We start from the raw sequence: 25461 nt of genomic DNA on the forward strand, positions 1-25461 counted from the left end.
TTAGTAATTGTCCATCATGTGTTAGTCTTGTCATTATTTTATATAATTTATGAAGATGTCCTTCATAGATGTGTTGTATTTTGTGTGACATTGGTGTATAGTCTCATTCAGATTACATCAAACTTCTCACTTTATTCAAATATAGATATATATACTCATTTTTGTGGGATTGTGGCACTTCATGCCAAATGTTCATTCTGCTATGGTCTCAGGAATATGTTGCATTTGATAAATTTTGCATTTGGCATAGGTATAGATTCCTCTGCCCTCCAGTTTTTGTGTAAATGAAAATCTATTTTACATACTGACAAACTATTAATTAGTTGAATAAATTAATTGTTTGTTTATATGTTAGTTTCTGCCCTGTGGCCAATGTGTGGCAGGTGTTCTGTACATTATTTAGCCACATTTGACAATATGTATTGTACAAATAATGTTACAATTAAAAAGAGGAAACATATGATAGACAGAGGGTCACAGTTGTATGGGTATTTTATTTATGAAGAACTATGCTCTTACTTGCAGCATCAAATTATCTAGCAGAAACAGAACTCTAATTCAACACTTCTTTAACATAATAAAGAATGAGACTCGTAACATAGATCTAAGTTTAATAGATTGTGCATTTCCTTGGAAAGATTTAAAGAAAATATGTGTTGATTGGTTAAAATGTAGGTATAACTAAAATAATGATTGCCTAACTAGGTCACATGTAAGCTTTGATGATGGGCACCAGTTCAGTAGCATAATGTTTTTTTTTGTACATTTATACTTTTTACAAGCCCTCTGATAGAGTTGCAGTATAAATTATTATTAATTTTGATCCTGTGTAATAATAAAGAAGATATGAACCTCAAGGTAACAGCACTATAATCACATTATGGAAGGTACAAGACAAATTGATCCAGATCTTTACCAAATTAAAATGGATGATTTTCCATGGTTTGACAAAGATCCTTATAGAATTTGATGTTGCTAGGTCAAAGCCACTCAAAGGTCAAGGTGAGAGCTGGAAGTTGAAAGACTGAAAATGTTGGCATTTTATTCCAGATGATCTTTTTAATACATCCAATCATTACCAAACTTGGTATAAAAGTTTCCATTTTGAAGACGAAACAGGAACTCTGTAGAGTTTTGGTTTGTAAGGCCAACTTGAAACACAGGGTCTTTGAGAGACACACCATCTACAGCATATGTTTTCAGAATAGTATAAAGAAATTTAATCTTATTCAAGCAAACATAGTAAAATGATGACTATATTTTTTTGAAATCCATTTTATAAGTAGGGTAGTAACCTTATGTTGTCCAGATAAATACTGATTTATTGTCTATGTTATTATTGGATTATTTTTGAGAGCATTGAGTATTAGTTTAAAGGACTGTTTTGTTGATGACATGTTTATATATATTTTGACTATGTTGCACTGAATTGTCTATTTTACAATTGCCTGTTGCTTTTCATAAATCGTTTGGGTCCTTCTTGTTTATATATATTTTGACTATGTTGCACTGAAGTTTCTATTTTACAATTGCCTGTTGCTTTTCATAAATCATGAATTGATTTTGGGGTCCTTTGTTTGTAAAAACATTTGAAATTTGATGTATGTGACATAGTTTTAAATCCGTGTCAATGGGTTTAATTTACAAACTTAGACACATAACAGTGTTTAAAATGATGTAAAACATTGAAACTTTACACAAAAGTTATTTTGAAATATTAAATATATTTAAGAATATTGTAAGCTGAAGAATCATGGAATTAGCATACAATCATGTACTTTTAAAATAAACTCCAATGATTGTCTGCACTTAAGATTTGAAAGAGCCAGAACTTTTATAGGCAGGTTTTAATACTGTGCATTTTGTTACTTCTACATTATGAATGTAAAGGCTTGCATGTTTTTCACCCTGTGAATTTGACTTAGTTGGCTTAGGTATTGCACCGTATGTCACTGATGAATGTAAAATTATTATTCTGTGATTGACTTCAAACCTAAATAGGTTGTATTCCTTCATTTCTGTATGAATGCAGGATTGATTATACTGCATTCATACAGAAATGACGGAATACAACCTATTTATGTCTGAAGATTGAATATACTGCAGCTTCTTGTGATGACAAGGCATACTTATGTACATGTAGCAGTCTAAGGCTTTAGTTGGTGAATAGGCTTATATGTTGCAGTCTGTGGTTTCTGAAGATGATTAGACTTATGTATGTTGCAGTCTGTGGCTTCTGAAGGTGACAAGACTTATGTATGTTGCAATCTGTAGCTTCTTTAGGTGAATGGGCTTATATATGATGCTGTCAATGTTTCTGTAGGTGACTAGGCCTATGTATGTTGCAATCTGTGGCTTCTGCAGATTACCAGGCTTAAAATGTAGCAGTACGTGGCTTCTGAAGGTGACGAGGCTCATGTATGTTGCAGTCTGTTGTTTCTGAAGATGACTAGACTTATGTATGTTGCAGTCTGTGGCTTCTGAAGGTGACAAGACTTATGTATGATGCAGTCTGTAACTTCTTTAGGTGAATAGGCTTATATATGATGCTGTCCATGGTTTCTGAAGGTGACTAGTAAATAAAGGCAACAGTAGTATACCGCTGTTCAAAACTCGGGGTAACAAACTAAAACTGAGGGAAATGCATTAAATATAAGAGAACAACGACACAACATTAAAATGTAACACACAAAAGGACTAAGCATTAGACATAATCCTTTGAGAATAACAAATATAACATCAAAACCAAATACATGAATTTGGGATTGATAAGTACCGTGACACTTCTTATAGTAATGTGAATTCACACCCAAAAATAAGAGAAAACAAACGACACAATGGAAACACAACGTTAAAATGTAACACACACAGAAACGAACTATAATGTAACAATAGGCCTATATATGTTGCAATCTGTGGCTTCTGCAGATTACCAGGCGTAAAAATGTAGCAGTATGTGGCTTTTGCAGGTGACAAGGCTTATGTATGTTGTAGTCTGTGGTTTCTGAAGATGACTAGACTTATGTATGTTGCAGTCTGTTGTTTCTAAAGGTGACTAGACTTATGTATGTTGCAGTCTGTGGCTTCTGAAGATGACTAGACTTATGCATGTTGCAGTCTTTTGTTTCTGAAGATGAAGGTGGCTTGAGGCTTATGTATGTTGTAGTCTGTGGTTTCTGAAGATGACTAGACTTATGTATGTTGCAGTCTGTTGTTTCTGAAGGTGACTAGACTTATGTATGTTGCAGTCTGTGGTTTCTGAAGATGACTAGACTTATGTGTGTTGCAGTCTGTGGTTTCTGAAGGTGACTAGACTTATGTATGTTGCAGTCTGTGGTTTCTGAAGATGACTAGACTTATGTATGTTGCAGTCTGTGGGTTCTGAAGGTGACTAGACTTATGTATGTTGCAGTCTGTGGTTTCTGAAGGTGACTAGACTTATGTATGTTGCAGTCTGTGGCTTCTGAAGGTGACAAGGCTTATGTATGTTGCAGTCTTTTGTTTCTGAAGATGAAGGTGGCTTGAGGCTTATGTAATGTGCAGTCTGTTGTTTCTTAAGGTCTAGTCTTATGTATGTTGCTGTCTGTGGCCTCTGCATATTACTAGGCTTATATATGTAGCTGTCTGTGGCTTTTGTATGTGAGTAGGCTTATGTATGTAGCAGTCTAAAGCTTTAGTAGGTGACTATGTTTATATATGTTGTAGTCAGTGGCTTCTGTAGGTGAATAGGCTTATGTATGTAGCAGTCTGTAGCATTTGTAGGTAACTAGGTTATATATGTAGCAGTCTGTAGCGTTTGTAGGTAACTAGGTTATGTATGTTGCAGTCTTTGGTTTCTGAAGGTGACTAGGCTTATGTATGTTGCATTCTGTGGCTTCTGTAGGTGAATAGGCTTATGTACCGGTATGTTGCAGTCTGTTGCTTCTGTAGGTGAATAGGCTTATGTACCGGTATGTTGCAGTCTGTGGCTTCTGTAGGTGAATAGGCTTATGTATGTAACAGTCTGTAGCGTTTGTAGGTAACTAGGCTTATGTATGTAGCAGTCTGAAGCGTTTGTAGGTAACTAGCCTTAGTATGTGGCAGTCTGGCTTCTGTAGGTCCTAGGGTTTAATATGTTTCAGTATGTGCCTACTGTTAATTACAAGACTTTTGAAAATATATTGCAGTCAGTGGTTTCTGTAGATGACTAGGCTTAATTATGTTTTAGTCTGTGTCTTCAATTAATGAGTTTTTAAATATGTTTTAGTCTGTGACATCTGTAGGTGACTAGACTTAACTATATAGCAGTCTGTGACTTCCTTATGTGACCAATGGCTTAAATATGCAGTTGAATTTTCTAACATCTGTAGGTGACTTGGCTTATATTATGTTACAGGATCTCTGTCTGTCATGTTTTTAATCTTCATTTCTTTAGACTGTTTAATTATTGAGGTCTTTTGGTTACTGTCTTGGTGACATCCCAAGTGTTTTTGTTTTCAAGTAACATAATTTTAATTTACAGAACTGAGAAGGTGAACTTTATTATCAAAAAGTTTTGACATTTAAATTTTGACAGCAACAGAACTGTACATGAACAGATAACTATGTCACTCTAGTTTTACACTGTTGTGCTTGTTTATGTTTAGATGCATGGTTGATCTTTCATTGAATGAAAAGTAATAAAATGGATAAAAATAAACCTAAATATTAAAATATTGTGCTTTATTAAGTTTTTAATGTGTCATATGTTCCAGAAAGTTGATGCTGATGATAACAAATATGAAATTTGTTGGAAAGTTGTCACCTGCGTTAAAATGAATGCAACAAATCTTATCGGTAGAAAAAATCTACAGTAGCAATAATGACCATTCAACATGTTGTCATCCCATTTATAACCAACTGTCAGCTGATTTTTACCTGTATACCAGGTAAACATAAGACATTCCATAGATTACTCAAGCGTGCCCGAGATAAACGAGGGTCCTTTTAATAGAAAGATAACTCTCAAACTTTATTTATATACATCTGCATCAATTTGACAACAAATGTTGGATATGTTATACTTGGACTCACCATATCAACTGGTTCCTTTGTCTTCATTAAATCAATCAATGGTAAGTTAGATAAATATTGTTATTTTGGGGGTAAAAGTGTATTTTTACAGTTCTAAAAACTAATGGGGAAGCTGGAATTAGATCAGTCTCTATTTCTGTGTTCATGTTATGGTTGCTTGATCACATCATGCATGAAATTAAATATTTAACATATAATTCTGGCCTTTACTTTCACAATCTGTTTGAAAATTCAAATAATTGAGTGTTTTAATTACATCAATCAAAGAGAATGGTTAAGTGAAGTGAATAATGAATTTTGATCGAGACCTCATTTTACCTTGCGACATGATCCATTCAGCTTTGTGTAACAATAGGCCACCTGCTACAAAGTCTTTTGATTATAAGCTAAATTTAGTTTGTTTTCTCTTGTTGGTTAAATCATTGAAAACAAATTAGTTTAAATTTAGTATTTTAAATTTTTTAAAAAACGCTGCTTTTTTGTTTACTTTATTTTATGTGTATTAAAGTTTGGTTACTGATTCAGTGATGTTCATGCTGCAGTTTATCACATTTTATGACTTTTTCTGGTAAGAGGTGATTAAAAATATTTACATACTATTGCCTTGATGAATATAAATAACCAGAAAGTTTATAGTACTTGTAAAATGTATTTAGTGATTGTCTGAGCGAAAAATTTGTTGAATGATTCTTAGCTCTTATATAATCATGTTTTACATCACTGGAAAGAACATTGACCTGAATCTGGTACCTATTTCATACACTATGTTTGTCAAACATCTCTATATAACTCTTTTTTCACATTCTGCGCTGTCTTCATACATGAAAAAAATGTTACAATTTGGGTCATCAAACTTTTGTCTTCTTGTATACCACTTCTACATCTGACCTATTTTAATACATGTAGTTACACAATTTATGAATTTACTGAATGGTCTTTTGATAAATGGACATAATAATATGGCTAACTGGACAACAGAAAGTATATGATCAGATTTTGTCCACAGGCCACAAAGCACCAGGGACACTTTATTTAAATAATAGATAAAATCTATGTTCTTATCTCAATACAATTAACAGGTCTTTAAAAACTGTGTGAAAAAGATTTGTAAAAGTGGAGAAGAATTACTCACCTGTAGAGGAAGGTGTGAAAGAATTTGGGCTGAAACTGGCCAAATTAGCAGCTATTTGTGTACACTGTATTATAAATATGGTCCTACTCTTTGATTGGGGTGTTTACATTGTAATGTGATATCATTGTTAAAAAAAGTAATTTCTTTCTTAACAGTCACACCTGTGACTATCTTTTTACTATTCCAAAACTATTAGTAACCTTTAAGCCATCAACCTGTTTTATACTGATAAATAAATGAGAGCGATAAAAACACCCTTTTTTAATGTGCATTATTGCAGAAGTTTCAGTTCTCTGAGTTTCGACAGCATTGTTACCAGTGCAGAGTAAGTTTATATTATTACAATCTGGCTGCGCAAAAAGAAGGCAAGCTTATTTGAAATAGATGGGTTTATTTGATTGCATATGAAATTCTAACTTATTTGTTGATATTTGAAGAAAAATAACTGACGGAAGGATAAAAGAAGAAAAGTGTAAGATTATCATATATCCACACAATAAACTAAGCCATCATTTAATCAGCATACAGAGCAATAATCAGTTCATATATATTAGTTACTTTCCAAATTGTATTTTTGAGGTTGGGTTTTTTTCTAAGTCCAATTTCTGCCTGTTTGTCTGTTACAATCAGCTTCTGATTTTGATAGACTACTGATAGTCTGAGATGAAACCATACTTTAAAAAAAATGTTGTTAGGCCTGGGTTTTTTTTTTTTGGTTCAGTGTTTTTTTTTAATGTTTATAGGCTTTAGAAATTATGTCTTTTTGACAGAGATCCATTGTTGCTTTAACAGTATCTTTAGTAGCTTATATCAATAGAGAAAGTCTATGCTTCTCACATAAAACAAAGAGATAAATATTAAAAAAGAAAGAAGATGTGGTATAATTGCCAATGAGACAACTCTTCACACAAGAGCAAATGACACAGAAATTTACAGCAATATGTCACTGTACAGCCTTTACCAATGAGCAAAGCCCAAATCACATAGTCATCTATAAAAGGCCATAAAATAATAAATGTAAAACAAGTTAAAAGAGAAAACTAATGTTCCAATCAATGAACAAAAAAATAAACAAAGACAAATATATGTAACACAGCAACAAACCACAACCGCTGAATTACAGGCTCCTGACTTGGGCCAGGCACATGCATACATGATATTGCAGGCTTAAACATGTTAGTGGGATCCAAACCCTCCTCCTAACTTGGGACAGTGATGTAACAGTACAGCATAAGAAAGATATATATATTTACATAGTAAAATTGGGTATGATGTTTAAAAATTATAAATAAGGGTCAATATCTTGATATCTTCCCTTTGTACTTCCCCTAGAGATGCTTGATATCAATAAAATCTGTTTGCTCAGTGATTAGAAATGTTTATAAACGATAATTATGGTATTTGATTAATCTATGATAAAACAATCGTAAAATTGTGATTTTCTATAAAGTTATAAACTGGATTATTTCTTGGGAATTATATCCAAGGATTTTATAACTTTTCAGAAAGGTATGTCGATATGTCAAAATTTGAAATCTCCTCAAATTTTAAAAGTGTTGATTTATGAATCCTGTTATTTGTGTGCTCATGGTTGGGGGGATCATGATAACTGTTCCATTTATGCCAATCTCTTTAGCAAGTCACAAATGAATGAGACTTGTTTGGGCCATTTTCTAAATTGAGAGGGAACATTTAATTTTGTGATACAATGGTAATTTTACATATTAAATGTAAATAGGAAATTGTATCATGCTTACAGTTTTCTAGCCTGATAAGCAACATGAACCAATCAACAAAAAGTGTGTAATTATTTACAGTCAAACCTGTCCATTAAGGACACTCAATGGAAAGCTTATTACTGTTTTGATTTTTGGAGCAAAATTTACATTTTTGAATTCATAAGTGCATGACGCTTAATGGACAAGTTCAACATGATGAAATTGTACTTTTACATCTACCATATAGTGACCACCTTCAACAAATTGAAATTATGTCACATAATTGATTAAATCAGTAAAAATCACTTTTTTTTTGCTTGAACTTTAATGCTATATAACTCCCATATAAGTTAAAACAAAAAGCCATAATGAAGAGCTTGTATAGCCAGTGCAAAGAAAACTTGATATAGATTGCATTAAAAAGGGAAATTATATATGTATAACTTCATTGTGTATTTATTACCAGATAAATATTTTATCCATAACATATTTCATGGAATTCTTACATAACCCTGGCATTTGTCAGGATAGAGAAAAGCTTATCAAAATGGGCAGAAAATATGTTACAGGTTTTATGTTTGACTTCAGACTGTAACTAAAGTTTTATTATCACAGATAAAAATGAAGAAATCCAATCAGCAAGAATTTCAAACAGAGGCCTCATTGACATGCATGAATAGTATTATGCAGTGGTATTTCTTGATAAAAGATTTATATTTTCGGATCAGCAGGATATTTTTAAGAGTTTGAATCATCATCTTAACTAAAAACATGATTTATGTTTAATATATGTAGTAAAGAATGCGTGAGCAAGGTAAAATTGGTAGATACATGTAGGCGTCTCACTTTAAAGGTGAATTTTCATAACTTTTAATAATCTCTGCTGTGATTTGTATGGTCTCATACTTGTTCTTTCTTAGTCCATTCTATTCTTCTTATTATAAAGATGGATGTATATTTTAGGTACAGTTGCTATTTTACTTCCTGTTTCTCACATACATGTAATTATCCCTTACATAACATGACTACCTCATGCATGTTTCTTCATTGGAAAACATAGACAATTAATTTGGTTACCATCATCTAGATTGGATATGTTTTTATGATTGTCATAGTAACAACAGTTGCAGACTGTAAACAGATCAGTAAAGAACAACATCAGCTGTTAGGGGAACATTTCCAAAATTATAATTAAAAGCAAGGTATTTCCTTTGGTTGAAAGTTGTACTTCTTCTCACTTAAAGAAGATTCAATGATTGCCTTGCACAGACTTATTCAAATTAAAAAACTATCTTTGATTTAGCTTCCATCAAACTTTGTATCCTTATATAATGAAGGGATGTAATGACCTTTGGTTTACATTTTTGGGAACAACTACTATTCCTGTCCATTAAGGGAATGATTTGTATCAGAGTAGATTTCAGTTTAGAACAATACTCTTGTCAACAGTTAACCCGAATAATTCAGTCGTTATATTCCGCTGATCTACGAAGGCTACATTAACGCCTGAACGTCTTCCTCGATAAAGACCGTCAACCGGAAAATTCACACCGCTATGCAATATGGGAATTTTTTACTAAGTTGGCAGCTAAAGAAGGAGGAGTTCCTGATGTTAATTGATGTTAAATGATGTAAACTGATGTTAATTGATGTTAATTAATTATTATCGGATTTGTGTTAATTGAACACACGTGTTTGGTAAGACAATTACAAGACAGTTGCGCAGACTCATTATCCTGGTCGCCGCCGATTGGCTCTCTCTCACAGAGAGCAGGCGACGCGGCCAATGATCATAAGGAGCTCAAGCCCTCGTGTGGGAGAAAATCGGACACGGAAAGGGCTTGAATTATTCGAGTTAGTCAACAGTCTTTCAGAATTTAAGTAGGCAGCTTTAGTAAAAGAAAATGTCCCTATCATAGATTTGATGTCAGAAACATCTTGACCTGCAATCAGAAAGTTCACCTTCTATTAGATTAACTGTGAACAAACTCAATTCTCTCCTAAAGCTATTAAATACATATTAAAGAGCAAATACAAATTGACTGAAGGGTTAATATCTATATAAATTGATACTGTTGATTTAAGCAGTAAAATGGCAAGTATATATAGGTGTTATTTGCATTTGTCCCGTCTTGTGGCCACCAGTTGTAACAGCATTTTTCAGAAAAAAGGAGTTTTTGTTGCTATTCTGTTTAAGTCTTGGATTTTTGCTTTCATAATGAAAGTCCACAGAAAAATATTATAAGCTCAAGTCCAAATTACCACATATATTTAATTCCCATATGTATTGTTTCTGATGGGAAAAAAACTTCTAATCAGATTGAGACCTGAGTTGTGACAGATACAAATGTTTCGTTGGTTCCAGTCGATAATTTCTTATTGAGGACCATAATGCTTCATTTTTACCCTGTAGACAGATACAGTTAAATTAATGTGAGCTGTTCTATCTTTTTCAAAATCTGGAGAAATATTTGTTTAGAAATATTGATAAAAAATTTCTTTGTTATGGATGCATGTTTCTTATGACCGTGATGAAAAATATTGAATTACTAGAATAATTTATCTTTTGTCCGATTTGTTTGATAACGTTGGTTACTGAAGGAGTTTAAAGATACAGATGAACCCAAATTATTTATTTACAGTTTGATCATCCATAATGTAAAGTTATAACTGTTAAATTGTACTATGTATTAGGTTGCAATATTTTTTCCAATGTGTTACATCAAGATTTATATCTAGTACTGTAGATTCAATTGTTCGTGGGATACCAATTTTTGTGGATGGAGGTACAAATTTAGATGTTCCATGAAGTATAAATTTCTATAGGCTTGTAACACATACTTTAGCAAAACAATGAAATGCAATATCCAAGATAATACAATTTTCTCTTAGTACACAAAAATTAGTGCCCACAAAAAAAATAAATGACTTAACAGTATATTGAAAGAGTTATACATATCCATCATATTACATGGTTACGTACAGTACATGCATTACACAATTACATCTTAAGCTAGCTTATACTGTACTTGCTTGTGAAGTACTACTACTTAAATAACTATGACACATGTACCTTTGAAATTGATATAAAACTTAGATGAGGGTGTATTTAGATTTGGTCTGTTAAAAGGAGCACCATTTCTTTCAAAGAAGATAATATTAGTGAAGCCAATTAAATATAAATTTCTTTATTTTATTATAGATTGTTGGAAAAGAAGATCAGGTATGTTCAATACAGTTTTATACTCAACAGTCAACATTATAATACAGTCAAACCTGATTAAACCGGACCCTGAATAAACCGGTTTCCTGTCCATTCCGGCCGAAAATGAAAGTCCCATATTTTTCCATTCAAAGTCTTTGTTAAAATACCCTGTGTAAACCGGACCCTGTGTATTCCGAATTCCGGTCTTATTATGAAGTCCCAATACTCTTAATTACATTATTTATTACCTGTCAAAACCGGTTTGTCTAATAAATTTCAATGATCGATATGCAATCAAAACATATTTGTTGATACAATATAACTTTTCGTGATAATCAATTAGTCAGGTGTCAAACTGTGAACCTACAATCGTACAGTAGTGAGCTGTATTATTTATTAAAACATTATAAACGTGTCAATTAAACGAAAAGACACACCGAATATATATCTCGGATTGAACTTACGTTTTAACTTGGATAAACAAATTAAAATCGCGAAGTAAAAAGTTCACATCGTAATTTCGAAATCCTTGGTTCCTTGTTGTGAACTCCTAATGCCCGCGTCACACTGTCCCGATTTTTACGCCGATGGCAACTCGATTATGGAAATTTTCAAAATCGGGACTGATCGTATCCAGATCGGGCTATTCGTAGTGCCATCTTTAACCATCGTAGAACCATCGGCCACTTTTTCTAGCCTTCGGGGACAACTTCGGGAAGGGTTCTAAATTTTTTAACATGTTAAAAAATCCCCGAAGGTGCGTCCGATGTTTAGGGTTCGTATTGAGTTCGTATCACCATCCTCACCATCGCAATGTCACCGGGAATGCATCTTTGAACATCGTATTGCATTCGTGTTTCCATCGTTTCCATCGGGCAGTTTTGACATTACGATGTCTACACGAATGAATCACGAAGCTAACCGAAGGTCTTACGATGGCAACACGACTTCGTGAAGACCTCGTAATCCCGTCGTGATGCCATCGAATAAAAGTACGAAGGTGACAAGATGGAACTACGACGGCAATAAATCCAGCTAAATGTAAGTTAATTTTCGCGCTTAAAAGTGCCATGCGCGATATGCACTGGTCAGTCTAATACGACAGTTAAGAAAGACGTTCACAAAACATGGACCTCATATCATATGATTCTATGAGAACAAGAAAGGCGACAGCGTTGTTTCTATTAATTCAAACGGAACAAGAAGAGCAGGTATTACAGGCTCAGGATTTACTTTTACAAATGAAACATTATTTTTTGTCAATTTTTCATATCAAATAACATAATAAAAATCATAAACGCGCCTCGTATACCAACACTGCAGGTACACGTATATAGGGAAACCAACTTTTTCTTCATTATTCTGATTTTTTATGTATCGTCTGAGTTGTTGTTACACGAATGTTTACTCCATAAACATTTTGTTTACTATATGTCATATTTTGCCGCATTTTTTGCTTTCCCCACATCCTTCCTTTAGTCTATATTATTATGATATTCTCCTGGAAAGAGCTCTTTTTAGATAAAAGGGATCAACGAACCAATTACCTTACGTTTAAGATAGATCAGTAAACATTGGCATAATTATGAGTAATTATTCAGACTAATGCACACATTTTACAGTTCAAACAAGGCAATGCCGAGCGTGGCATCCCCTCGTATGTAACATATTGGGGACAAATATGGACACTACATAATGATACATGATACATAAACTATTTTTTTTTTAAATCAACCAAATTATTCAGTAACTGGAAATACCCACGGTCTTCCGTCTTATGATTAAATCAAATATTAAATGTACAATATAATGTATATTCAATATTGATCAAACAATTTAAAACGCGTGATTCCTTCGGCATATAATTTAAATGCATCGTAAGCTGTACACGACGTCTTTTAGACATCGTATGGCCATCGCGCCATCATCGTAATCCATCGTGTAGCCTTCGTGATCCATCTTGTAGGCTTCGGCTGAGATATGAAGCTTAAATATCGTCTTCGGTTAACCTTCGTATGTCCATCTTTTGCTATCGTATAGACTTCGTTATTCATCGTACTTGCTTCGGTCACTTTTGGGTATTTTAACGAGATCGGGACCAACTTCGTACGAACTTACAATTTTCGCATTCGGGTGTCCATCGTATATAAAAATCGGGACAGTGTGACGCGGGCATAAACAAATGACCTTGATAATGAAAAACACCCGGATGACAACAATCAATGGATATTGTACACTGTACGACAACGTTTCGAAAGTGATGACATTACGTTTGATAATATTCTGGCTTTTTAATCGGCCATTCCAACATTTCAAATTATTCATCATGGGAGTAAATCGAAACTCTCGTCTTACAATCCAAACAACGCGAGCATTATGATGCAAATGCAAACAATGAAAATCGAAGTGAAAGTATTTTAATTTATCAGATATAATTTACAATCATAGAGAATTTTTTCATGCAAAATGTCGGACGTCACAAGTCATTAACTTCCGGTCAAAACAGAAACCTGAATAAACCGGCTCACTGTCCAAACCGGCCCTTTTTCATGGTCCCGTAGCCGGCCGGTTTATACAGGTTTTACTGTATCAACATTATATCAAGCAAAACCATCATTCTACTGTTGGTTTGTTTCTTGTGCTCTGTTAGCATTGATGTATACACAGTTCCTGATGTTGTGTATGTGTCATCAGCTCTGTGAGCATTGGTATGTAAATAGATTCTAACTGTTTGGTATGTGTTGCTGTAATTTCTGAGCATTGGTGTATACACAGGTCCTACTGTTAGGTATGTGTTGTAAACTCTGAGCATTGGTGTATACACAGGTTTTACTGTTAGGTATGTGTTGTGTGCTCTGAGCATTGGTGTATTCACAGGTTCTATTTCTACTGTTAGGAATGTGTTGTAGGCTCTGTGTCATCTGTGAGCATTGGTGTATATACTCAGGTCCTACTGTTAGGAATGTGTTGTAGGCTCTGTGTCATCTGTGAGCATTGGTGTATACACGGGTCCTACTATTAGGTATGTGTTGTGTGCTCTGAGCATTGATGTATTCACAGGTTCTATTTCTACTGTTAGGAATGTGTTGTAGGCTCTGTGTCATCTGTGATCATTGTTGTAGTGATAGGTATGTGTTGTGTACTCAGAGCATTCAATTTTGTGTATATACACAGTCCTACTTTTATGTATGTGTTGTAGGCTCTGTGTCATCTGTGATCATTGTTGTACTGATAGGTATGTGTTGTGTACTCAGAGCATTCAATTTTGTGTATATACACAGTCCTACTTTTATGTATGTGTTGTGTACTCTGAGCATTGGTGTATATACACAGTCCTACTTTTATGTATGTGTTGTAAGCTCTGTGGGCATTGGTGAATATGCACATGTCCTATTGTACGGTATGAGTAGTGGGCTCTGTGAGCATTGGTGTATATACTCAGGTCCTACTGTTAGGAATGTGTTGTAGGCTCTGTGTCATCTATGAGCATTGGTCTATACATAGGTCTACTGTTAGGTAAAACCATATGTGTTGTAGGCTCTGTGAGCATTAGTCTATACATAGGTCTATTGTTAGGTATGTGTTGTAGGCTCTGTGAGCATTTGTGTAAAATTAGATCATTGCTCTTTGAAGATCATTGACTGATAGAGAGTGGTGTTATCATTTCAGTTATTGTGTTACCAGTCAGTAACTTTTATATAGTACATTTGAAGTTTTTATGAATTGCACTATGTCTATTTACATTGTTAGATGTGTGCCTCGCTGTATCTACTGCTGGTAAAAACCAATCTTATAAAAAGATTATCCTCAATACTCTAGAATTCAGTCCTACAGTTCTCATTACAGCCCTTTGCAATTATCTTATTCTTATTGTAAAATTGAACCATTTTATTTTTATTCTTCGATTGATTTTTGCAAGCATAAAAAAAGATGCCATACTATTAAAACAACAAAAAGTTTTCAGTTTAAAATACAAAAGAGAGATTTATAGTTTTTTCAATTCCAATTTAGTGTCCTACAGGGAACATTTTAAGACTATGGAATGATTTCAGCTCTGCTCTCTGTTGTTTCCGATAGAACAAATAGATTTATATGGCATTGTCACAGAAAAAGAATCGATAGAAATATGACAGCTGTTGTAAGAGTTTATCATTGCTGTTATATGACAGAGGACATGCTGTGTATCAAAACATTATTTATATTCATTAAACGAATTATGAATAATATTTACTGTCTGTGTTAAACATGACTTGTTTTATATAATCATTCCAATTTCTGTTCTGTTGAGAATTACTTTGCTTTCAAATTAAAACAGACCTGTGTTTTCTTCCCCCTTGATTAATGAGACGTTTTTCAGATATTAATCATATATATATGTTTTTTGTGTTGTGTTTCAGGGATTTTAAGTTTTAAAAAACTTGATCTATTTTCAATTGGCATATGCATTAGTCAATTTCATTGTTTGATGTAAAAAAGAAAGAAATATTTCTACAACTTAAAAAATTAACCAGTCAAAACTAATTTATATTTCAATGTTTTTATGTCAAGAAGTTATATTTTCCAAATGTTTATTTTACAAGTTCATGATACAAATTATTCAAATTTATTTTAAATAGGATCTAGATTAGTTTTAATAGAACACATATTTCAGTGAAAATAGGATTCAGATATTGACTGGTTTCAAATTGTGATTTACTATAATTTGAAGTGGGGGAAAACCTATTTGAGTACATGCCAGTGTATATAGAAGGGCCAATTTCCCCTGAATTATTTTCACATAAGGGCAATGCATATAGTAGGAAGAACAGATTATTTAGATTTCTGGATAAAGATATTGTGAAATATCAGATGTTATACACAATATGAAGCTTTTTTTTGCTTTTTTTCTGTACTGACTTGCCAAAAGGTTCAAATTGTTAGTCTAGGCTAATATTGTATGATATCAATGTGCATTTAACATGATAATCTATATATATTTTAAACTTTGTGTGTGCATGAAATTTTTTTGCAACTTTAATAACCCATTGTAGAAGAGAAAGAGAATTTTCTTTGATGCTGATAGAATGGTATGCAGAATAACTTTATATAGAAATCCCGAGAGGGAACAATCTTGTTATGGTACATGTCCATTTATATTTTGTGACTAGAAGTATATTGGATGACTGACTTTAATGTAATGTATCAATATGGTTTGGTTTACCATCTCTCAGGAGACACCAACACAGATTTTGTACCACTCATGTCTATAATCAGCCAGACAATAATTATACTACAAACATTAATAGTACAATTAAGGTCACAGAAACAAGATTTCTAAGAATCTTTTTGAATTTTATTTGTGCCTCTTCTTTGGGTTTATATATTATTTATTTTTAAAGAACTTTGTCTGGTGGCTTCAGTAAAATAGATAAAAAAAAAAGGTACCTCTTATAGTTGCTTTCCAAAAATAAAATTTTACTTTGCATTTAGATGTTTTATTCAAATGTTAATAATTATCTTTTCTAAAGAAAATAATTATTACTATGACTGTATGTGAAAAAAAAATGACAAATCTAGATATGGGGACTTGACTAGCAACATAGATAAAAAAGGTAAAAAAAAAAGGTGAAAGGATAAAAAATTTAAAAAAAAGGTAAAAGTATCCTTTTTGTAACAGTAGTAAAAATATTAAATATTGATATTATATTGTTATTAGTTTTGTGTAAACAATTTTTAGTTGTCAACTGCTGATGGGTGTAAACTAAATATTCATTTCTAATTGTACATGTAGTAACTTTTTTAAATAGAGATATACTTTTTGTTGTATACATGATTGAATTTGAGACATCTTGGGTGTGACTGCATTTGAACTATTTTGTTGTTTGATGCATTTCGTGGTATAAATTTAGTCTATATTTATCAGGTGACTGTTATCAGGTCCAGACGACAAAAGGTCAGATTTGGGAAGGGTTGGGTCATTATCAAATTAAACAGTTATAAAGTTATCTTGCATATAGAATTCTTAAGATGGTTTGGTTTGCTATCACTTGTTAAGGTATTATTTACTCAGAAAGGACAAAAGTAAATGTTGATATCTCCTCCATTCAACAATAGACCACAACCATATAAGTCTGTTGAGTACATAAGTCAATATTGGTTTGCTTTCATTTAACTGATAACTTTAAACAGTGGACAGATTTAACTGGACACTATGGATTGCAAATTTGTGTTTGTATATTTGTTTCGACAGGACATATTAGAAATTCACTAAATGGTCAAACAAATTTTAACGATGTTTACCATAGGTTTGATTCTCTGTCTTGTGTAACAAGAAAAATAGGCAAATATTTGGCCAAAAAATTAATTTGTTTTCATTCAATGCATTGATAAAAGATGGATCTTGATTAAATCTTTTACGGGTACTAAAACTTGAAAAGTAAAATCTGTCATACAATGATTTATGGTTGCATATAAAAGCTGATGAAATTCAGACCATATTTAAAGAGCATATTAAATTCATAAGTATATTGATCTTACCATACAATAAATTTGAATATATTAACTTGAAGATATTTTATTCGCTTCATATGATCATATTTTCTTTTAATTGTTCAATGGTATATACAAAATTTTAATGTTTATTTAAAGCTGAATTTTCTATGTCCATTCATCAACTTTTTTGTCATGGGTTTGTTAGTATAAAGTCAGTGAAATACTTGTGGTTCTGCATGTGTCAGTTTCTTTACATATTTGAATACACCTCTTTGAGTTCATTAATGATTATTTCTGTCTCAACCTGTTAAAAGGGGATCTCAGGGAGGATTTTAGAGAAAAAAATATTTAAATTTGAAGCATCAATGAACCCTGTTTTATAAATATTATGAAATGGAATTATATGTCAATAATTATATATAACTTATATATGGCACGTAATGTACCTAAATTGTTTAAAGGTATGATAGTACATCATATAAGATATATTAAAAATGTCACATGTGTCACATTTTAAAAAGTTTTAAATTGTTTCTTCTCAACTATTCTCCTTAAAGAATGGAACCAAGCTTTTACACAAATCATTAAATGACTAAAAATCAGTTTTATATTCAGTATTCATTCTTGGATTTTTATCAGGTCAACACTTAGACCCTATGAATTTTAGTAAACATTCAAATGTAGAAGAAGGATTCAGATTTTTTAAGTAGGGATCTGTTAAGGGCTAATTAGTTAAGATGGGTTAGCTTAGCTTTAGTAATCTACTTGTGGGATTAACATAGAGTTATAATGCATCTATAATTTGTGCATTCTTCTGGCCTATCTATGGTTTTCATATCATAATAAATGCAGGCTGATATCTATCTTAATGTATAATAATTAGTTATTATAGGCAAAAAATAATTGAAAATGCATCGATGGTAGATTATTTTAATAATGGACATCTGATTTGAGGCTTAAACCAAATGGAAAAGGAAACCATATGGACATCTCATAAGATAATTAAGGTCTTAAGTATTGTGTAGGAAATGTCAAATCTTCGACCAGAAATCCTGGTATTTACTCGCATGACCAAATCTCGTATGTGGATGGCAAAGGTTTATTTATTTGGTGAACATCTTTTTACATCCTTTTAGTTTTGGAGTTAGTTTTGTCAACTTCTTCAGGAGACAAGCTTCACCATTTGAAAAACAATTTTTGTATACCATGTCATTTGTATGGACTAATATCTCTGATTTAACGCAGCCTCAGGTAGGGATAATTTGAATTACTTTGGCTTTAGATTAAAACAGCGTTATTGCAGTTTTATTTATAGCTGTAATTGCATTCTGAAATAACCATAGTAATTGATATGCAAATTAACATGACTTATTTGCATAAAATGCCCATTTGGTTTGATTTAGTACAAAATGTTTTGCATCCAGTTGAATACAATAAGATTTACAAAGCTGATATAAAAAACAGACTTGGGATTTCAGCCAAGATTGAGTCAGTTTAATTGACAGGGAAAGTTGAAGTGAAATTTCAAATATGTATATTGCATAATTTAAGACATAACATCAATACTATATGGGTTTAACAACCATCAGTCATGAAAAACCTAAGGAAAAACTTATAAAATCTTACCATAATAGCATAAAGCTTTAAATTAGAAAAGGAATCAAAAGAAAAATGCTAAAATTTGACCTGTGAGTGCCATGTACATTTTACACAGACTTTATAACAATTATTGTCTGTCAAAGAAGGAGAACTTTTGCCAAGTATATCCATAGTAATAATATTTATAAAACATAACAATTTCACCAGTTTATACTGGTCAGATTGTTTACTTAAAAAAGAATGAAATACTTTTTTGTATGAGAATTTAAGAAAATGGCATCAATAAAAAACTTATTTGCTGAAAATACCTTGAACTGAAGTTAGAAAGCAATAATTAAAATTTATACTTCTTGTGGCAAACATGTTTTAAAAAATAATTGAACTATCCTAAAGCAGACAATTTATTTGGTTTGGCCTATTAAGACTTTATTGGCAAGGACATACCACATCTCCTCATATTTATATTGATGGCTTAATGGACATTCATAGAAACTCCATAATACAATGGACAGTTTGTCTCTAATTAGAAATTTATGATCAGTAAATGGTCAATTTGTAGTTATTGATAGGCTATTGTCTGAGATGTTGAAATTAACACTGCAACAGTGTTGTCTATGATTGAAGGAAGAGATTATAGCTATTCTCTCAACGATGACCAAAGATATGGTATACTGTTGCTGAAATGTCTATAAAGATATATGGCAGAGGTTTTGATACTAGACTGATTTGGGAGTTGGGGTTTATGTAAGAATAACAGCAATCAGTGGTCATTAATACTGGTCAAGTTTCAAGCTATATAATAATATATATAGCAACCTCTTAAAAGCCTTTTATACCAATTGTATCTTTTTGGCACAATAATTCTAGACAAGTAGTGTAAAGAGAGGCATTGTTATGCCTAATGAGATGAGATAGTTGTAAGGGTTGCATACCCTAAAAAATGTGGAAGATACTTTGATGATAACACTTCTCAAAATATGGACACTAATGTGGATTCAAAAAGTAGAATATATTTTCAATTGAAAGTTTCATTGTGTCACAGTCCCGTGTTAAAAGAATAGTGATATAAACGAACTTTGAAAAAAATGTATGCATTTATCTTTTACTAAATATACTGGCTGATGAATCAACATGGATGATCATTGCATAATTTATATTTTTATTAAATATTTATTATCTCTCTAGAATTTTTCTCTTGTCCTCTTTAGACAGGATGTACTGTTCATTATTGACAGGTAGATAACAACATCAATCATATTATTGATGTCTGTTTCCCATTTTGTATGAATAAAAATCTTTTGTTAATTACTAACAGTTGTGAGGAAATGAATTAGTCTGTGATAGTAATTAAAGGTTAATTAACTGGAAAATGATTGTTTTGTTTAGGAACAAGTGGGAGAAACAGACATTCTTGTCAATAATATCACAATGATATTGGATAATGGGGATTTTCATTGATTCCAGTTAAAAGATAAAAAGATTCCCACTTTCTTCTGCATAGTGACTACAAAATGAATGGATTTATTTTTCAAATTCAGCATTTTGATGTCTGCCACAGTTAGGAATATAGATGACTAATACAACGTTTTATTATAGAGCAGTTCTTTATATTACATAACAGAAACAATCACTAGTAGAAAAGCCTATTTGTATACAAACTAACAAAAAGCATATCATCTTGAATTTCAGTAAATTTCCATGTTGAAGGAAGAAAATTTTGATAATCTCAAGATACATGAATAAATTGGTATTTGGTTTTATCAAGAGAAAAAAGGCCATATCTGTATTAAATTAACAAGTTTTATTTTTCATAACACTAATTAATGACTCATAGACCCGATAGAAAGTCTAGAATATGTTTTCACGCAACCATCTCATTAACTAAGATTGGCTTAAACAATGAAAATCTACCTTTGGCTATATTTTGACGCTGAATTAATAGATATTCTCTCAGGATCAAAGAAACTCTTCTATTAGGCTATTCACGTTCCTTTATAGTAGCATTTCACAAGTGCGTTGATACATTACTTATAACTTAGCTTGGAGGGAAGGTGATAAATTTAATGCTTTTCCTGAGAATAATTTGATTGGGAGAAAGATGAAACAACTTGATTCATAGCTGTCACCTTTATAAATTTTCATGTTCATATTTGAAAATAAGGATTAAGCTGTCAGTGATGCTATAGCTAGGGAAAACAAATCATGCAAAGTCTTCACATGTGTATTCTGAAATTTTTTGTGATTAGTTAATTATGGTTACATGTCAGCCTTTCAATTTGTCAATCAACCAACCATCTTATGAAAAAAATAATTGAATTACAATTTCAGAAATAAAAGGATTGTAGGTTATTTTATTGTTCATACACAAAAATCAATCTGATGTTATGCCATTGGTTACATATCCATTGTTTAGTTCATTAGAAGAAAAGGAAACTATTTTGACCTACCTGGCCATATACTTTCTTTATGACATGACATATAATGTGTACGTACCTCCCCTAAATAAGTGGACCACTGTGATATGTTCCCTTGTATATGACTTTCACATGTAACTTTATCTTGTACCTAAATTATCTGAAAACTGCTTAACATTAAAAGTAACAAATTAAGCATTTAAAGCACCCTTTTTTTTTACATAAACGTCTTTTGGGGTTTCACATTTCTGAAAAGGGGCTGTTTCAGAAAGCATATTTTAATCAGCAACTCCTATTAAGTCATTCACGCATTGGCACCTTCTAAAGTAAATATAGTCAGTTGTACCTCGGATGATATATTTTGATCATTTATCTTTGGCACTGGTAACGTTTTCTCTGTATTAAGGTGGAGATGGGGATGGGTCTAAGGGAGCTACGAAATGTAGGAAAGTCTTGTCCATAAGTTATTGTAAACCAATAAAAAACACTGTATTTAGTTAAAGAGTTATATTGCACATATTATCATCTACATATCTTAGGTCTTTGATATTGAACAATCATAAAAGCTTTTAATTGGGTAAAAAAAAAATCAAAGGTCAAATAGTGTCTTTAATCTTGAATTTGATCAATTTTTTTACAACGAGAAGATATAGACTAGACAATTTGGTGCATTGAAACAATATAAACCATTCAATGAATAACAATGACCAGCAACTTATGTTTTCAATGGAAGACTCAGTGTTTTAATTTAGAATCCATAGAATTTTGCAAACAAAAGCATTTATATTTGAGTACTCAGCATGAAGGAATAAACTCATCATTGACAAATGAATAGTTGATAGGTCAAAAAGGACTTACTAGAATCCTTCCTTTGAAGTTCATAAAGAAGATATAACAATAGATAATTATCGCCTAATATTATGGAGCTAATAAAAACATCTTATTTGTCGATTTTATCCATCTTTTATTTTCAATTAGCAAATAACTCTTTGGGTTTTGGCAGCAAATTAAATCAATATACAATCAATTACATTACACCATCCATTTTATTATTGGTTTTGCATCTAATTTGCTTTTGGGTAATTAATAATTGTTTTAAGAATAAAAAACATATTTAGGTTTTCCATTACAGTTTTTTGTTCACCCTTTTGAATTGGCCTATTGTAATTAGATAATTGGATATTGTCACAAGTTTGTAATGCTTTTTTGTCATGCATAATAAAAATGGACAAAACAAATTCTAAATATCTTTTTACTTGGTTATCTTGAATAATAGGATTAAAATGATTTGCTTAGTTTTCTGAAAGGTAATGGATAGACTTTGTTTTTTCAATATATTAATTTTCAATGACTATATTATAAAGTCTTAATAAAAGGACATTGATACAAGGTTTATTTACTTTGTTATATATAATTGATTTGAGCTTGACATTAAGTTGCATTAATTAGAATTTTAAATAGAATTTGGCAAAATGGTATATTTATATACTGATCGTGTGATCAGTAAACTAGTGAAAAATATTCGGGCACAAACATGGCACATAACATTTTAAAAATGTAAATAAGGTAAAAATTCATTAAATGAAATTGTATTCATGAAAAACATTGAAAATCAATTTTGAAATAAATCATAATGTGGTTATAAAATATTATCCTTTTTAAGGCAATAGTTACTTAACTTCAAAAGCCAAGTAAAATGTGACAAATTATCGATAAAGTATATTTTATCCAGGATCGAAGTTGCATTATCCAACCAATTTAATTGGCTAACGGGTAATTAAATTAAAACAGCAAGGTCTCATTAAATAGAAGGTAATAAAAACATATGATGGAAGAACAAAGCTTTAGTTTGATTTGAGGATTTGAAAGAATCAATAATTTGACCCTGTTATCACTTAGACACGCCTGATGGGATATTTTTCTCCTGTATGGTCAATCATTTGTGATAATAATTAGTAGTATAATTCCCTTCTGTAGACATATCCCATTGTTGACCATCTAATAGTAATACTGTGAAGAATTTTGATTGGAAAAAGAGATTGAACACAAACGACCTGTCCACTTTATTGTTAAGAAGACAGCGTGACAGAGGATTTCATTTTAGCTTGAGGGATAAAAACATTTCAGGATTAAAAGTACCTGATGCGTACAATACAGTGATTCATCATGCGGATCAAATACAGGGAATAAACCGAACTCAAAGTTGATAAAAATCTTATATGAATTAAATGACAGTGAAACGGTCCACGAATCTTTTCACCTTTTAAACGGAAACTATCCATATAGAATGTTGAAAAGGACAGCGATTAATACCTCACTGAATCAAAACTAGAGATTATAATTTTGTGTTTGTACAAACCACTGGATATCTTAAACATACACTTAAAAACATTTTTCCATTTTATTTTGGACATTTGATTTCATACATGAGGACAACAAATTCATGACATTTATGGAAGTCGGAGATGGAAGTTAGAGTTTTAAGAATTTTGAACGAAGCCAATCAAGCCAATCGATTTCACCCGTACTCACAGGTATGTTTTATATACATCCTTGGAACACGGTTTCAGTAACACATTAAGGGCCATGTGAGTTTGAATATTAAAAAAGGGGGGTGGCACTCATTGATAAGAATTAGGTTTGAAACACGTGGAAATGGCTAAAAACATTGGAAAGATATTTAAGATAGCAAACACCTTTATTGATGATGTTTGCAACTTCACACCCTCAAGTTATCATTTATTTAAAGTTGAAAAATACAAACAAAAGGAAAAGAAAAATTCTGTTTAAATGTAAAGTATACCTTAAAAAGGCAATGGGAAGATTAATAGGGTTCTAAAAATGGATGTCTATCACAAAATTTATCTTTGTATTTGTTTACATTGTGGTACATTTCACTAAAGTTCACATTTAAATGCTACTGTTTAACTTTGTGTTGACAAGTTTTTTAAAGGTGAGTTTTCTAAACTGAAAGTTTACCATTTACTATTTCACTCTTCTGCTGATCCGAGTCCTACTTTGAACTTAAAACTAGGTGAAAAGATAAGAATATGCCTATTAGCTTAACTAATTTCGTTAATAATTAATCAGATCAAATTAAGAAAGATCCTCTAAGTTTAGAATAAGTAAGAGATGAACCTCTTTTTTAAATATTGTTTATTTCTAATCAAATAAACGTTATAAACAGCATTTTAAGTTGAAAGACAATATTGAATATTTTATGACTTTTATCCAAGTATCTTGTATATATTTTTGTTTTAAATGATGGTAGTGTTTAACATTTAATGCTTAAGAATTGAGAAAATATCTTTAAAATTATTTAGATTTACTCTGAGATTGTGAATACATGATAACGCTAAAATTGCCCCACCTAGATGTATGCTTGTAACCCCAGGGACCATAAGACCTTTTCTTTCAATAACACACACAACAAAAGTATCCTTTTGTTGTTTTAACCTGAGGGGGTTTTGTCAGACTTCGTATAAAAGGAATTATTTAATACATGATACTAATTTCACCTTAGGTGGTGTCTATGAAAAAATAAATATAATTGATTTGCACAGAAATGCATTTAGTCTGTTTAATTTGATAGTAAACAATCTAATTATATAGTAATTTCTAGAAATAATATAATGTCCCTTTGACACACAATTTGGAATATCTACTTAGGTTGGAAAGGACAAAATTAAGGATAGATATTTCAATTAGAATTGTAAAAAGGTTTACTAAAGCCTAACTTGACTAATTTAATCTCATGTAAAAGAAACAAAGTATATCAAAATACTAGCATTGATTATGTATACTTTATATATATATATATACCAAACTTCACTTTGCATATTAAAATCATAAACATATGCTTAAATTAAC

General features: G+C 31.6%; 1 protein-coding gene across 13 annotated transcripts in view; it reads left to right on the plus strand.

Annotated features, from left to right (window-relative positions):
* LOC143064796 (RNA-binding motif, single-stranded-interacting protein 3-like) overlaps nucleotides 1–25461 on the plus strand; it is a 144922-nt gene that overhangs the window by 61148 nt on the left and 58313 nt on the right. For 9 of the 13 annotated variants that reach the window (XM_076237900.1, XM_076237899.1, XM_076237902.1 and 6 more), the window contains one exon: nucleotides 11105–11125. In XM_076237900.1, the coding sequence (XP_076094015.1) occupies nucleotides 11105–11125 (21 nt within the window). Of the gene's footprint in view, nucleotides 1–4955; nucleotides 5094–11104; nucleotides 11126–18729; nucleotides 18830–23499; nucleotides 24126–25461 lie in introns of those variants that run through there. The other 4 variants (XM_076237910.1, XM_076237904.1, XM_076237909.1 and 1 more) reach the window with 4 other exon arrangements.

This window comes from Mytilus galloprovincialis, chromosome 2, assembly GCF_965363235.1.
Source record: "Mytilus galloprovincialis chromosome 2, xbMytGall1.hap1.1, whole genome shotgun sequence".
Lineage (NCBI taxonomy): Eukaryota > Metazoa > Mollusca > Bivalvia > Mytilida > Mytilidae > Mytilus > Mytilus galloprovincialis.